At 36.6% G+C, this 13689-nt stretch overlaps 1 protein-coding gene across 1 annotated transcript in view; it reads right to left on the bottom strand.

The window, feature by feature from the left end:
• LOC127814103 (protein transport protein SEC31 homolog B-like) overlaps positions 1–13689 on the bottom strand; it is an 83949-nt gene that overhangs the window by 51988 nt on the left and 18272 nt on the right. Inside the window, exons 2-3 of the mRNA XM_052355365.1 lie at positions 11111–11165; positions 10890–11012 (exon numbers count right to left, since the gene is read on the bottom strand). Coding sequence (XP_052211325.1) covers positions 10890–11012; positions 11111–11165 — 178 coding nt within the window. The remainder of the gene's footprint in view (positions 1–10889; positions 11013–11110; positions 11166–13689) is intronic.

Raw genomic sequence — 13689 nt, forward strand, 5'->3', positions numbered from 1 at the left:
AGTAAGCCACCCTTTGACAACCACACCATCTAGGTTTTATTGCTAGCTAGAGCTAGTCAACCACATGGTGCCACCTCCACCTCTTATCTCTTACCAAAACTATGAAGTCCCCATTTGAACAAGCAGCCTCATACTCCCGACCAAAAATACCCATCAATACACATATATCACATTACAAATTAGAAGTAAAACCCTAATCTAACACCAAGCTTGAATTCAAACAGATCTATCCAAATTCAAATAGATCTAGAAGTTCCTCTCCCTATTCAAGCAAAAGCAATAGAAGAAGCTATGATCCTGAACTGAAACCTGTAGCCATCCATTGCTGGCTCTGGCTATGTGACCAACTGTGTCAACTCAGTCAACTACCAATTATTCTATCAACAATATGGCTAGCTGCAAACAACTCTGTCTGCTACATCCATCATCCTACACAACCCACTCATTTGTAATACAAAAGGGGATTGAGAGAAATTGAAAAAGTAAGACTTGAGTAGGGTCTCTAATTTCGTTTAATTCTATACCCAAACACCTAGTTGAGCCAAATAACTCTTTTTAAGTCCAAATCCAACCCATTTCTCTACAGCCTAATCCAATCCAGTACCTGATCTAGTGCAACCAAATTTCCAGCCTTTCTGTCTGGTCCAAAATCCCAACAATGAATAGTCCAACCCAGCCCATTAGTTCAGCAACAAAAAAAACAAAAACGGTGAACCCATTAGTACAACCTATTGTACACCAAGTCTATCTTATTCTTGGTAAAGGTCCTCAAGCTCATAGGACTTTGCCTTTTCCACAGTATAGGGATGTTAATCAAGTTGTGCTCAATGAAGATTATAGCTTCCTCTCACAATAACTTTCAAGTCTCTTAGCCAACAAAAAGGGTTATCCTGATTCAGATATTACTTGGTTCATTACAGAACTTCTGACTCATAGATCCAAAATTATTGCAGTTATAATTGTAGTCCAACTAGAGGAAGTCAAGTTCTGTTCAATTGAGGAAAAATGAAAAGAGGACCAAAATCTACAAAAATTGGAAATTTTTCGGAATTGCAGGTCTTGGCATAAGTTTAGTGAAGAAAAAGATGAAAACATTTATCATATTCCACTGTTGTACATTGGGGATACATATATATATACAATAAAGGAATCCCTAAAAAATTACCTAACTGTACAATCCTAACTGAACATTGCCTAAATGGAGTAAATTGAACGTTGCTGACTCTGTAACAGCTGCTTGTTGTTATTGCTTCTTACTGCAGCAAGTGTTGTTGTAACAGCTGCTTGTTGTTGCTACTGCTTGTTGTTGCTACTACTTGTTGCTTGCTGCAAGAACCTTTTTCCTAGGCGTCGCCTAGGCACCCTAGGCGCTAGGCACCAACCTGGCACCCGACTAACACCTAGCACATTTTAGAACACTAGTTCATCCCAAGCTAGGAAGTCAAATCTTCAAAACATTTTCGTGGCAAGGCTTTAGTTAGGATATCTGCAACCTGAGAGCTTGTTGGTGTGTAGACTAGCTTGATGACATTCTCTTCAAGTTTCTCTTTGATGAAGTGACGATCAATTTCCATATGCATAGTCCTGTCATGGTGCACAGAGTTCTTGGCAATACTAATGGCTGATTGGTTATCACAAAAAAGTTGCATAGGGCCTTCAATCTTTACTTCAAGTTGTTCGAGTAACCTTTTTATCTAGACACATACCATGTGCCATGGCGTGGAACTCAGCTTCAACACTACTCCTGGAGACTACTGATTGTTTCTTACTTCTCTAAATGACAAGGTTCCCCCAAATATAGATGCAGTACCCGGATGTAGACCTTCGATCTATGATAGAACTAGCCCAGTCCACATTACTATAGATTTCTACTTCTCAGTTGAACCCTTTCCTGAAGAAGAGGCCCTTACCAGGAGTGAGTTTCAATTATCTCAAGATTCTATAAACTGCCTCCATATGCTCTTCCCTTGGATCATTCATGAATTGGCTCACAACACTAACTGAAAACCCAATTTCAAGTCTAGTGTGAGAAAGATATATAAATCTACCAACTAACCTCTAATATTGACCCTTATCCATTGGATCATTCATGAATTGGCTCACAACACTAACTGAAAACCCAATTTCAAGTCTAGAGTGAGAAAGATAGATAAATCTACCAACTAACCTCTTATATTGGCCCTTATCCCTTCTTTTCTTTCCCGAGCTTAGTAGTGGCTTCCATTGGGGTGTCAACTAGCTTACACCCGAGCATCCCACACTCCTTTAATAGATCCAAGACATATTTCCTTTGGGACACAAATATTTCATTGCTAGATCTACCCACTTCCATTACTTAGGAAATATCGGAGATGTCCTAAGTCTTTGATCTCAAACTCCTAGGCAAGCGTTCTCTTTAAACCAACCATTTCTTTTGTGAAATCACCATTAAGAATAATATCATCAACATAAACAATTAAAATGGATAGCTTACCTTCAGAGACATCTTTACAAACAATATGGTCAACTTGACCTTGGGAGTAGCCATGAACCTTCACCACTATTGCGAACCTCTCAAACCACGCTCTTGGTGATTACTTGAGACCATATAGCAACCTTTTCAACTTGCACACCTGATTCTTTGTAGCTTGTGTCTCAAAACCTGGGGGAACCCTCATATACACTTCTTCTAAATCACCATTTAGGAACGCATTCTTCACATCAAGTTGAAACAGTGATTAATCTAGATTTGCTGCTAGGGACAAGAGAAGCCAAATAGTATTGAGTTTAGCCACAGGAGCAAAGGTCCTTTGGTAGCCAATACCATAAGACTATGTGAACCCTTTTGCAACAAGGCGAGCTTTATACCTACCAACACTCCTGTCTTCCTTATACTTAACTATGAAAATCCACTTGCATCTAATAGGGTTTTTACCTGATGGCAAGCTAGTGATCTCCCAAGTCTGATTCTTTTCTAAGGCACACATCTCATCCAAGATTGCTAACTTCCATAAGGGATCCTTGAGATCCTCTTAGATGTTTGTGGGAACCTGAATTGCATTCAGATTGCTAACAAATGCATGGAAATGTGGTGAGAGACTCTTGTAAGATATATAATTATGAAGAGGATGTTGTGTGCATGATCTCACTCTCTTCCTTAGTGCAATTGGCCAATTCAAATCATTATCAAGTGCCTCATTAGAAATATTTTCAGAAGATGTGTTACCTTCATTTGTTGGATCTGAGTTGGGCTCTTGGTCAGGTTCGGTGAGTGATCGTTGCTCTCCCTAATCTTAAGCATTTGTTCTCCTAGAGTAGACACAAAGCTCTGTATCTGTTGGAAAGTCTATTGCAACAAGGTTGGGCTCGGGAAGATTTGGCTCAATGAGAGGTTCAGTAACATCGGAGCAGGGAGACACGAATGTGAGAGGTTGAGTTAAATGAGTGGAGGGTTCAATAATATCCTAAGACTGACATTCATCTATCATCACACTCTTCCCCTGAATGGTAGGATTGGGATAAAATGGTTGATCTTCAAAGAAAGTAACATCCATAGAACGATAGTATCGTTGAGTGGAAGGTGAGACACTTTGTTAAAGATAAACCCTAGGGTATAGAAGATTAGAAATCAAGACTCGAGAGAAAGAAAAAGAGAGAAATGTACTGGAGAAATTTATTCATTGAAAATGAATAATAACCACACCCAAATACAATACATAAGTTGTATTTATACAGCCTTATAACCGATAGAAAGATTACCGCCACAAACATAAACATAAACTATAACAGCAACACCAAACAGAATGAATGAAACAAATATAAAGAGAATGCTATCTAAATACAACATTCTCTTCAACACTCCCCTTCAAATCATGCTCCTGCACTTGCTCTTCAGTAGAAAACTTTCTGTGAAATGCTGTCATTGCTGTAAATCGTTGAGTATCAGTATTGACAGGGGACCAGGCAAGATTAAGCTTACTGCATAACACCTAAAATCTATCCCTTGGTAAACTCTTGGTTAAAATATCTGCCACCTAATCAGATGTAGGAACATAGCGAATTTCTACTTCACCTCTTTCAACCTTTTCCCTCACAAAATGCACATTAACACCAACATGCTTCGTTCGCGAGTGGAAGACAGGATTTTCATCCATGCTTTTGGCTGCTAAGTTGTCACACCATAGAACTAGAGTAGAGATAATCGAATAACCCAACTCAGCAAACAAAGACTTAAGCCATAAAATTTCCATTACTCCCATAGCAACAAATCTATACTCAGCTTCCCCTACAGAACGCGCAACAACCGACTGCATTTTAGAGCCCCAAACAATAAGATTTTGACCAAGATACACACAAAAGCCACTAGTACTCCTTCTAGTGACTTTACACCCAGCATGATCAACATCAGTAAACACTGTGAGACGCAAATTTCCAGGTGTGGATGAGAAAAATAAACCAAGACCAGCTGTACCCTTGATATACCGAAGCAACCGTTTGCAAGCCAACCAGTGTTGACTCTTAGGTTTGGAAGAAAACTAACTCAACTTATTTACAGCAAATGCAAGGTCAGGTCTTGTATATGTCAAATATTGGAGAGAGCCTCTAATAGTTCGATACAAGGCTGGATTATGAAAATCTTCACCTTCATTGGTTAAGGAAATTCCAGCATTCATAGGTGTGTCACAAGGCTTACAATCGTCCATACCAGCCTTCTTCAATAAATCCAGAACATATTTAGTTTGAGTAAGAAAAAAACCACCTGCGTTTCTATAGGCTTCAAACCCTAGGAAATAGTTGACAGCTCCTAGAGTTTTCAAGGCAAATTGACAATCAAGATCATGAATGTTCTAAAGAGCAGCCAGACTAGAGCCAGTAAGAAGTATATCATCAACATATACAAGCACAAACAGCACATAATCAACAGTGCGTTTTATGAACAAAGAAGCATCTGCAATTGAACGAACAAAACCCCAGCTAATTAACGCTTCTTTCAGCTTATTATACCAAGCTTGAGGAGCTTGTTTCAACCCATATAGGGATTTAATCAACCGATAAACATGCGTAGGCTTTGAGACATTCACAAACCCTTCTGGTTGTGCTATATATACCGTTTCTGCCAAGTCACCATTTAAAAACGCATTGTTCACATCTACTTGCTGAATTTCCCAACCAAACGACACAGCTAGAGAAAACAAAACCCGAATTGTGGGAGCCTTAACCACTGGACTAAATGTTTCAACATAGTTAATGCCGGGATTTTGTAAGAAACCTTTAGCAACAAGTCTAGCTTTATACTTTAAAATAGACCCATCAGGTTTAAATTTAACCCGGAAAATCCATTTGTTTCCAACCAAATTCATATCAACGGTATAAGGAACCAATTCCCAAGTGTGATTCTGTTGTAGAGCATTGTACTTTGTTTCCATGGCTTTAGCCCATCGTGAGTCTAATAGAGCCTCGCTAACAGATGTTGGCTCAAGTGAACTCACTAAAACATGAGGAGAGGTGTGAACAAGTTGTCTAGACTTAAACTGAGTAAGCATAGGATGAATTGATGGAGCTGGAGGAGGTTTAGTTTTAGTAACTTGTGATACAGGTGGAGCAGTAGGTGCATGAGGAGTAGAAGACAACGAAGATGATGTGGTGGCAGCAGGCAAACTGTCTGTTATATGCAGAACTAGATCCAAGGAAGGAGCAACTACGGGATACTGATCAGAAACGAAAGGAGAAACAATAGGGGAAATAATAGGATGGAGAAACTCTGTAATAGGATTGTGAGGTTTAAACTTTGCAGATGATTCATCAGTGCAAGGAGAAGAAGAAAATATAGTCAAATAAGGAAAGTCTTGTTCGTTAAACTGAACATGACGAGTAGTGTAAATGTGACCTGAGAGATGAAGACATATGTAACCAGCTTAAAGAGAACTATATCCAATAAAGATACACTTGGTTGAATGAAACTCAAACTTATGTTTGTTGTAAGGTCGAAGCAAGGGAAAACATGCACAGCCAAATGGCTTGAGCAAATGATAATTAGGAGGTTTTATACAACAACTCAAAAGGAACCTGAGATTGAATAGATGTGGAAGGTAGAAGGTTAATCACATGAACAGCAGTGAGGAAAGCTTCTACCCAAAACTTTAGAGGCATTTTAGCATGAGCTCATAGAATCAAGCCCATTTTAGCCATATGCCTATGTTTTCTTTCAGCAATTCCATTTTGTTGATGAGTGTGAGGGCATGAAAACCTAGGTTGAATGCCATTGTTATGAAGATAGGGTAAACAAGCCCGATATTCCCCTCCATTATCAGTTTGCAAAGCCTGAAGTTTGGTTTGAAATTGATTCTCAACCAACTTGTGAAAGGTACTGAAAACTGACAAAACATCTTATTTGAGCTTTAAAGGGTACAACCAAGTGTATAGAGTATAAGCATCTACAAATATGATGTAATAACGAAAACCTTCTATAGACAACATGGGTGCTGGTCCCAAAGATCTGAATAAACTAGCTGTAAGGGACGAACAGCAGTAATTTCGTGAGAAGCAAATGGAAGTTGATGCAATTTACCTATTTTGCAAGAATCACAAAAGGACAAACTGGAAGATGAACAAGAAATTCCAATTTTATTCAACACTTGTTGTAATACATTCAAAGAAGGATGTCCCAATTGATTATGCCAATCTTGACTACTACTAGTGTGTTGAGCTACACAAGCATCTTTAGACATTTCATGAACAAATGAATCTTGTCCTTTACATGTTCTGAAAACATTACATGAATTGGATGAAAAATCAGCTGAAGGAACAGAAATTTGCTCTAAAGAACGGGCTGGAGTGCTGGTTGCAACGAAACAAGATGCTGGAACTAGCTGATATAACCCATCCTTAAGTTGGCCCCGTAGAAGAACTGCCCCGGATCCTTTGTCCTTAATAAAACAGACATTAGAATGAAATTCAACTATCATATTATGATCTCTAGTTAGTTGAGAAACACTAAGAAAATTTTTATGTATACTAGGAACATGAAGAACATTAGGAATACAAAGAAATGAACTTGAAGTAGTATTTAACACTCCTGAACCAACATGAGTAATTGGCAATTGCTTACCATTGCCTATAGTAACTTTTTCTCCACCATGATAAGGTGAGTGGATAGACAGATTATTTAGGTTCGAAGTAATATGATTTGTGGCTCTTGAGTCCACAAACCAAGCTGGATCAGAAAGAGATGATTGAGGAGAATTAAACTGAGAAGATTGGTATGGAAGAAACTGATCCGAAGATCCATGAGGCTGTGAGCCTGTTATTGAGCCAATATCATTAGTGTAGGCTCCATTAGGATCACTAAAGGTTGTCATGTAAGCACCTGAATCAAACTAATTTCCAGGATTAAAAGTTCCATTAGATCTTCCACCAGTAAAATTTCCAGTAGGCTGATTCTAATTATTCACTCGAGTAAAGTTAGGATCAAACCGGTAATAGCACTTATCCACATAATGTCCTGGTTTACCACATAGCTGACAGTAGAATTTTCTATTTGAAAATCTGCCTCGACTTCTACCTCCTCTAAATCCTGAACCTCCTCCTCATTGTGTATTTCTGCCTCGACTAAAACCAAAATTTCCATTACTTTGATGTGTTGCCACATTAACATTCATGTTAGAAGACATTGACTCAAATTGTAGAGACAGTTGAGGCACATTTTTAGCAGCCAATCTTTGTTCATGCATAAGCAACAAATATTAAACATTTTCCAGATCTATCTCGTCCATCTGATATGTTATTAAACTCACCACAGTGTCATAATCTTGATCTAGACCATTTAGAATAACAAGAAGCACTTCATTATCACTGAGTGGCTCCCTTATGGCAGCTAGAGAATGACTTATGGTCTTAATTTTCAAGACATAGTCATTGATTAATAAACTTTCCTTTTTAACAGACCTCAGCTGTTGTTTTAACTAAAAGGATTTGGCAATTGTTTGTCTAGCATATAACTTCTCAAGATAGAGCCATACCTCGGCAGATGATTCGCATTGAATCACCTGCGCTAATACTTCCTCGGTGATTGTAGAGAAAAGCCATCCGAGGAGCAGCTGATCAGATCTAAGCCAGTTGACATATTCTGGATTCACCTCCGAGTTCGTTGTTGCATTATCGCTTGTGGAGTCAGTTATGCAATTCGAAGAAGGAGAAGCTTTATTCAAGTACGACACTAGATCGAAGGCTCGGACAGTGGCTAAGATCTGAGCCTTCCAAAATATATAGTTCTTTGAATCGAGTTTCAGAGGAATGAAACTAAAAACTTTTGACACTGCTATGAAATCGAATTGAGACATGGACGAAACACTCGAAGTAGATTGAATAGGGGGAGAGGTAGAGGAAGAATGATTCTCGTGAATAGACGCCATTAGCAAGTTATAGGCTCTGATACCATGTTAAAGATAAAACCCTAGGGTATAGAAGATTAGAAATCAAGACGAGAGAGAGAGAGAGAAGAGAGAGAGAAATGTACTGGAGAAATTTATTCATTGAAAATGAATAATAACCACACCCAAATACAATACATAAGCTATATTTATACAGCCTTATAACCGATAGAAAGATTACCACCACAAACATAAACAGAAACTATAACAGCAACACCAAACAAAATGAATGAAACAAATATAAAGAGAATGCTATCTGAATACAACATTCTCTTCAACAAACTAATACCCCTTTTGGTTTGGTGAATATCCTAGAAAAATACACTTAAGGGCCCAAGAGTCTAACTTCCCACGATGATGAGGATGGATGTGGACAAAAGCTAAACAACCGAAGAACTTGAGTGGAATGGGAGACACAAGTCGAGAATAGGGGTATACAAAGAGAAGAGCCTGAAGAGGAGTTTGGAATTTAAGGACTCGAGAGGGCATCTAATTAATCAAGTAGGTGGTTGTGAGACTATCATCCCCCAAAAAATGTTTCAAAACATTGGTATAAATCATGAGAGATCAAGCAACTTCAAGGAGGTTTCGATTTTTCCGTTCAACAATACCATTCTGTTGAGGGGTGTCAACACAAGAGCTGTGATGGATGATTCCTTAGTTCAAAAGGTAATCCCCCAAGACAGAGTTGAAGTACTCTTTTGCATTATCTATCCTTAGAATTTGGATTTTCAAATGAAACTGACTTTGAATCATGGTGTTGAAATTCTTAAAGACTTAACCAACCTCAGATCTTTCTTTCAGAAGGAATGCCCATGCTAATCTAGTGTGGTCATCAATGAAGGACACAAACCATCGATACCCCAAAATATGTTTTATGCAAGAGGGACCCCACACATCATTGTGAATCATAGAAAATGGACGAGACGGTTTGTATAACTAATTTGGAAACAAACTGCGAGTATGCTTTGATAATTGACACACCTCACATTGAAACAAATTGGGATTTTTATTCTTGAACAACACATGAAACAATTTTTCGAGATATGCAAAATTTGGATGCCCTAAACAAAAATGCCACAGCATGGCTTGATTATTTGAACTAAATAAGGAAGGATTGAAAGAGGAACTCTGAAGATCTAGATTACCAACTGATATAGCTTGTCCACTAGGAGAGTTATTGCTTGTCCAAGATTAGGTGAGTAGCACTTATATCTCTTCTGAAGAAGAGAGTAACTCAAAAACACACATTTAAAGATATAAAAAGAAAAGTACACACATACATATAATAATAATATCAAAATTTGTATGCTACATATATTTTAGTTCGATTGTGTTATTTTGACGAACTTTTGAAAGCTACCATAAAAAATGATAAATTATTTTATTTATTATTTTTTATATAACTTAAAATTCTTAGATTGTTTAACTAATAATTTTTTTCTATTATGGACATTATTCCTTAGATAAGATTTTTAGTTTTGTGAGTGATATTTATTTCTTATTAATCTATTCATGGTACATTATATATCATTACTTTATTAAAGTTCTATTTTCAAAACAATGTAGTAGCTTTGGGTACCAATAATAAATCGATATGGTATTGATGGCCATGCAAAGAATCCTACAATTATAATCAATAAAGCTCCATTCCTAGGTACAAATTAAATAGATAAATATATCAAGATCAATATTTAAGAACAACAAACACTTGACAGAGACTCTCTTGGACATTTGTCCAAATGACTTCTATTATTTCATTTTTTATTTTTTTTTTACTAAAATCAGACACCTTGCAAACACCCATAGCCATAGAAAAAGCACGGTGTCCATGACTTAAACAAATTAGATCCATTAAGTTTAGAATAGAAATTAGAAAAATAAAAACCATATTTATATCTATTAGTTATTTTTCCTCTAGATTCTAACATCAAGAACTTTCTAAAAGAAAATCCTAGATTTTATAACTTCGTGAACTTTGTGGCCAAAAACATTTAAATTAGATCCATTAAGTTTAACTTATTAATATTTGTAATTCAAAGAAACAAATAAATTATTATTATTTTATTTATTACATGTACAATATGTGTGTGTGTGTGTGTGCGCACTTTGATGGCCCATATCATACCATGAATGTTTTTTGCAAAATTGTTGATGAGTCTTTGTGGTATTGTTTGTCTATCCTACAGCTCTATTCAACTATTAATCAAACTGAATTCTAAATGAGGAATGAAAGTTTTGATTAAAAGGGAAAGAAAAATCAAAGGTCGTGTGAAGTACATGTGTGTAATACATGAATACTAATGCAATACAGTTAGCAAAATTGAGAAAACAGTAGTTGTCATAACAAGTATGCACCAAAACAAGCATCAAAAGGGCATGCATCAACTGTAAATTCTTTTGTACATTTACATTAGGTAAATATTTTGAAGACACAAATTAAATTTCATAAGGAATAAATTCTTCATAATTGTTGCAAACCTTGAGAGGAGGGAAGTGAGTGGGTTCATCTGGTTTTGCAATATCCCATATGTAAATTTCACCTTCATCAGCCCCAGTGGCAAGATGGTTAGGCAAAAGGGCATTAAATTCCAGACCACGAACCTGAAGAGAATTATGATGCAGGAGCATCAAAGTCAATCCATCATCAAGAGCCTAAGAAACAAAGGAACAACTACAAAATGCAGAGTAGAAAAACTTACAGGTCCTTTATGCTTTGAAAGTTGTGTAACAAGAGCACTCTCACTTGCCTCAGAGCTGAAAAAGGGCAGAGTATAATACATAAATTAGGACTCAAACGAGTAAGAAAAATAAAGATCAAAATCCTGGATGAGAAGATAAAGCAACTACTGGACAAATGAGGAGTGGTGTCCATTCACTAGCAAAATAAAACATTATTTTTTGTAGACTTTGATATTGTTTAGTACACAAGTAGGGAAAAAAAATCCTTTTTGCATGTGTGTGCATGTGTTTCACCAATTTGTATATTTATTTTTACTTTCTTGAAACATAAAGAGCCATGCAACATATATGTATTTTTCTTTGGAAAAGAAAAATGAAATAAAAAATAGCAGAAATTTTATAAAAGCAAGCCCTACCCATTTTTAAACATTATTTTGTCCAAAATGTGAAGCTGAATATAAATAAGTGAAGAAATAGAACTACAAAACTATTTTGCCACTTATTTTGAAAATAAGTTTACAATGCCATCCACATGAACAAAAGACCAAGTTTTCGAGTTCTTCACATAGAATAACCCTTAAGTATACATATCAAATAAAATTATACGCAAAAAAAAAGTCTTAATGTAGAATATAATAATACTATATATATATTAGCGGTTTCATGATATCGTATAATAGATAACCGTAATATAATAATAAGTAACAAAATATAGTATGTATAACATAGATTCTATGTTACATAATATAATAAATTATATATGCATATTGAATATATTATATATGAATAATACATATTATGATGTAAATGATCTGTTCAGAATTATATAATACCTTATACATAGGTATGATATTATTAGATTACTAGATATAATATAGTATACAATGTTTTAAGAACCAGACCAGTCTAACCACTTCAACCAGGGACCCACCAGGCGGCCAGTTTGGTTCTTCCATAAAATCCGGTGAAGTGTTAAACTAGCTGATTATGACAAGAACTGCCAGTTGTAATACCAGGAAAATTCTTGAGGATGTAAATGGGATTTTACGAAGGGTGTAAATGGAATTTTTGAAAGAATGGGGCTATAAGATACACTATACAGTTTTGAGTAACCAAATTAACCATAGGAAGTGCCCCGGACCCTACATGTTTAAGGAAAATGATATGGTATCGACAAATGATTCGAGGCATGATTTTAGGTGTCAAAAGAAGTTGGATCAAGAAGAGTTTTCGGTACAGCGGTGGATCAGGCTGAAAAAACTGAATCGACGTAGAAGAATTCCAAGAAGTCAACGGAATGTTTTGAGAACCTATATTTTATATATGGAACAACCCTCAAGCGATTTCGGGTTGAAATGAAAGAACTTAGGGTCAAATCAATCAACCGGGCTTAAGTGTAATTTGTTAATTTTGCCCGAGAGAGGTCGAAAAGATAGTTTTTCAGAAATTTCGAGAATGAAATGAAGAGTACAAAACTTGTGGGCCTTTATGGTAGTATTGGAAAGATCAGGGGTGTTGTGGAAAGGGTCGAAATGGCATTTGGAAGAAACAAGGGTGCTAAAGTGTAATAAAACAAAAGCAAGTGTGAAACCTACAAAATCGGCGCCGACTTTCTTGCCGCTGTTTCCAGCGATGGGACGGCCAAGGAAGGGCTAGGGAAGGTCGTATCCGATGAGGGGAGGCTTGGGGGCCAAGCCTTAGCCTCTGATTGGTCGAGTGGTGGCCGGATTTTGCTATATAAAGGGAGCTGAGGGTTTCGATTTTTGGCACACAAATTGGTCGAGTTTTGGAGCGTTTTTGAAGGATTGTGTTGAGAGAGTTTGGATTGAATAGAAATTCTCTCTTATTTATTCCATGAGTATGAAACCCTATATATACAAAAAGTATGCTAATAAATCTCCTAAAAACTATGAGAGGATATGTCACGATCTTGGGTATTATAGGGGCAAAGCTGTAATTGAATAACAATTATAGTTAGGGGGTATTTTTGTAATTTGGTTACAGCACATGGGTATTGTTATTCTGTTATTTCCCTTTTTGTCTTGTAGCTTAGTTGGTTAGAGAGTTTTGTTTGGTAGCTAAGTGAGGCTATATATATATATTGCCTCAGCTGTAGGAAGGGGATATGCAAAATTTGAATGAATTCTTAATTCTCATTTCTCTCTAAGACTCTCTCCAATCTCCCTCAAGTTCTTCCCCTTTCTCTCAATATCTCTCCCTCTTCCTACTGATTTTCCCCCTCCTACAATTCTGATTTCTTCTCCCAATTCCTATCACAACCTTAACTAACCCTAGAGTTGTGACAGGATAACAGCCTAATAAGTAGGAACAATAATCATCTATAATTTATAGATTTATACAAAATATGAAAACTTAAACTTGATTTATCTTCTTAGACTTCATGCTTCCTTATCTTCTCATCATTTAACCGCCACTCCTTATCTTCTACATGATAAGGTTCTTTATTCGTAACACTCCCACTCAAGATTGAGAATGGATGTCATCCATTCCAAGCTTGCTAGTCAACTTTTGATGCACAACTGTAGGCAACCCTTTAGTGAGAATATCTGCAAGTTGTTCACAAGATGATATATATGGA

The sequence above is a fragment of the Diospyros lotus genome, chromosome 12 (assembly GCF_014633365.1).
Source record: "Diospyros lotus cultivar Yz01 chromosome 12, ASM1463336v1, whole genome shotgun sequence".
In the NCBI taxonomy this organism is placed as follows: Eukaryota; Viridiplantae; Streptophyta; class Magnoliopsida; order Ericales; family Ebenaceae; genus Diospyros; species Diospyros lotus.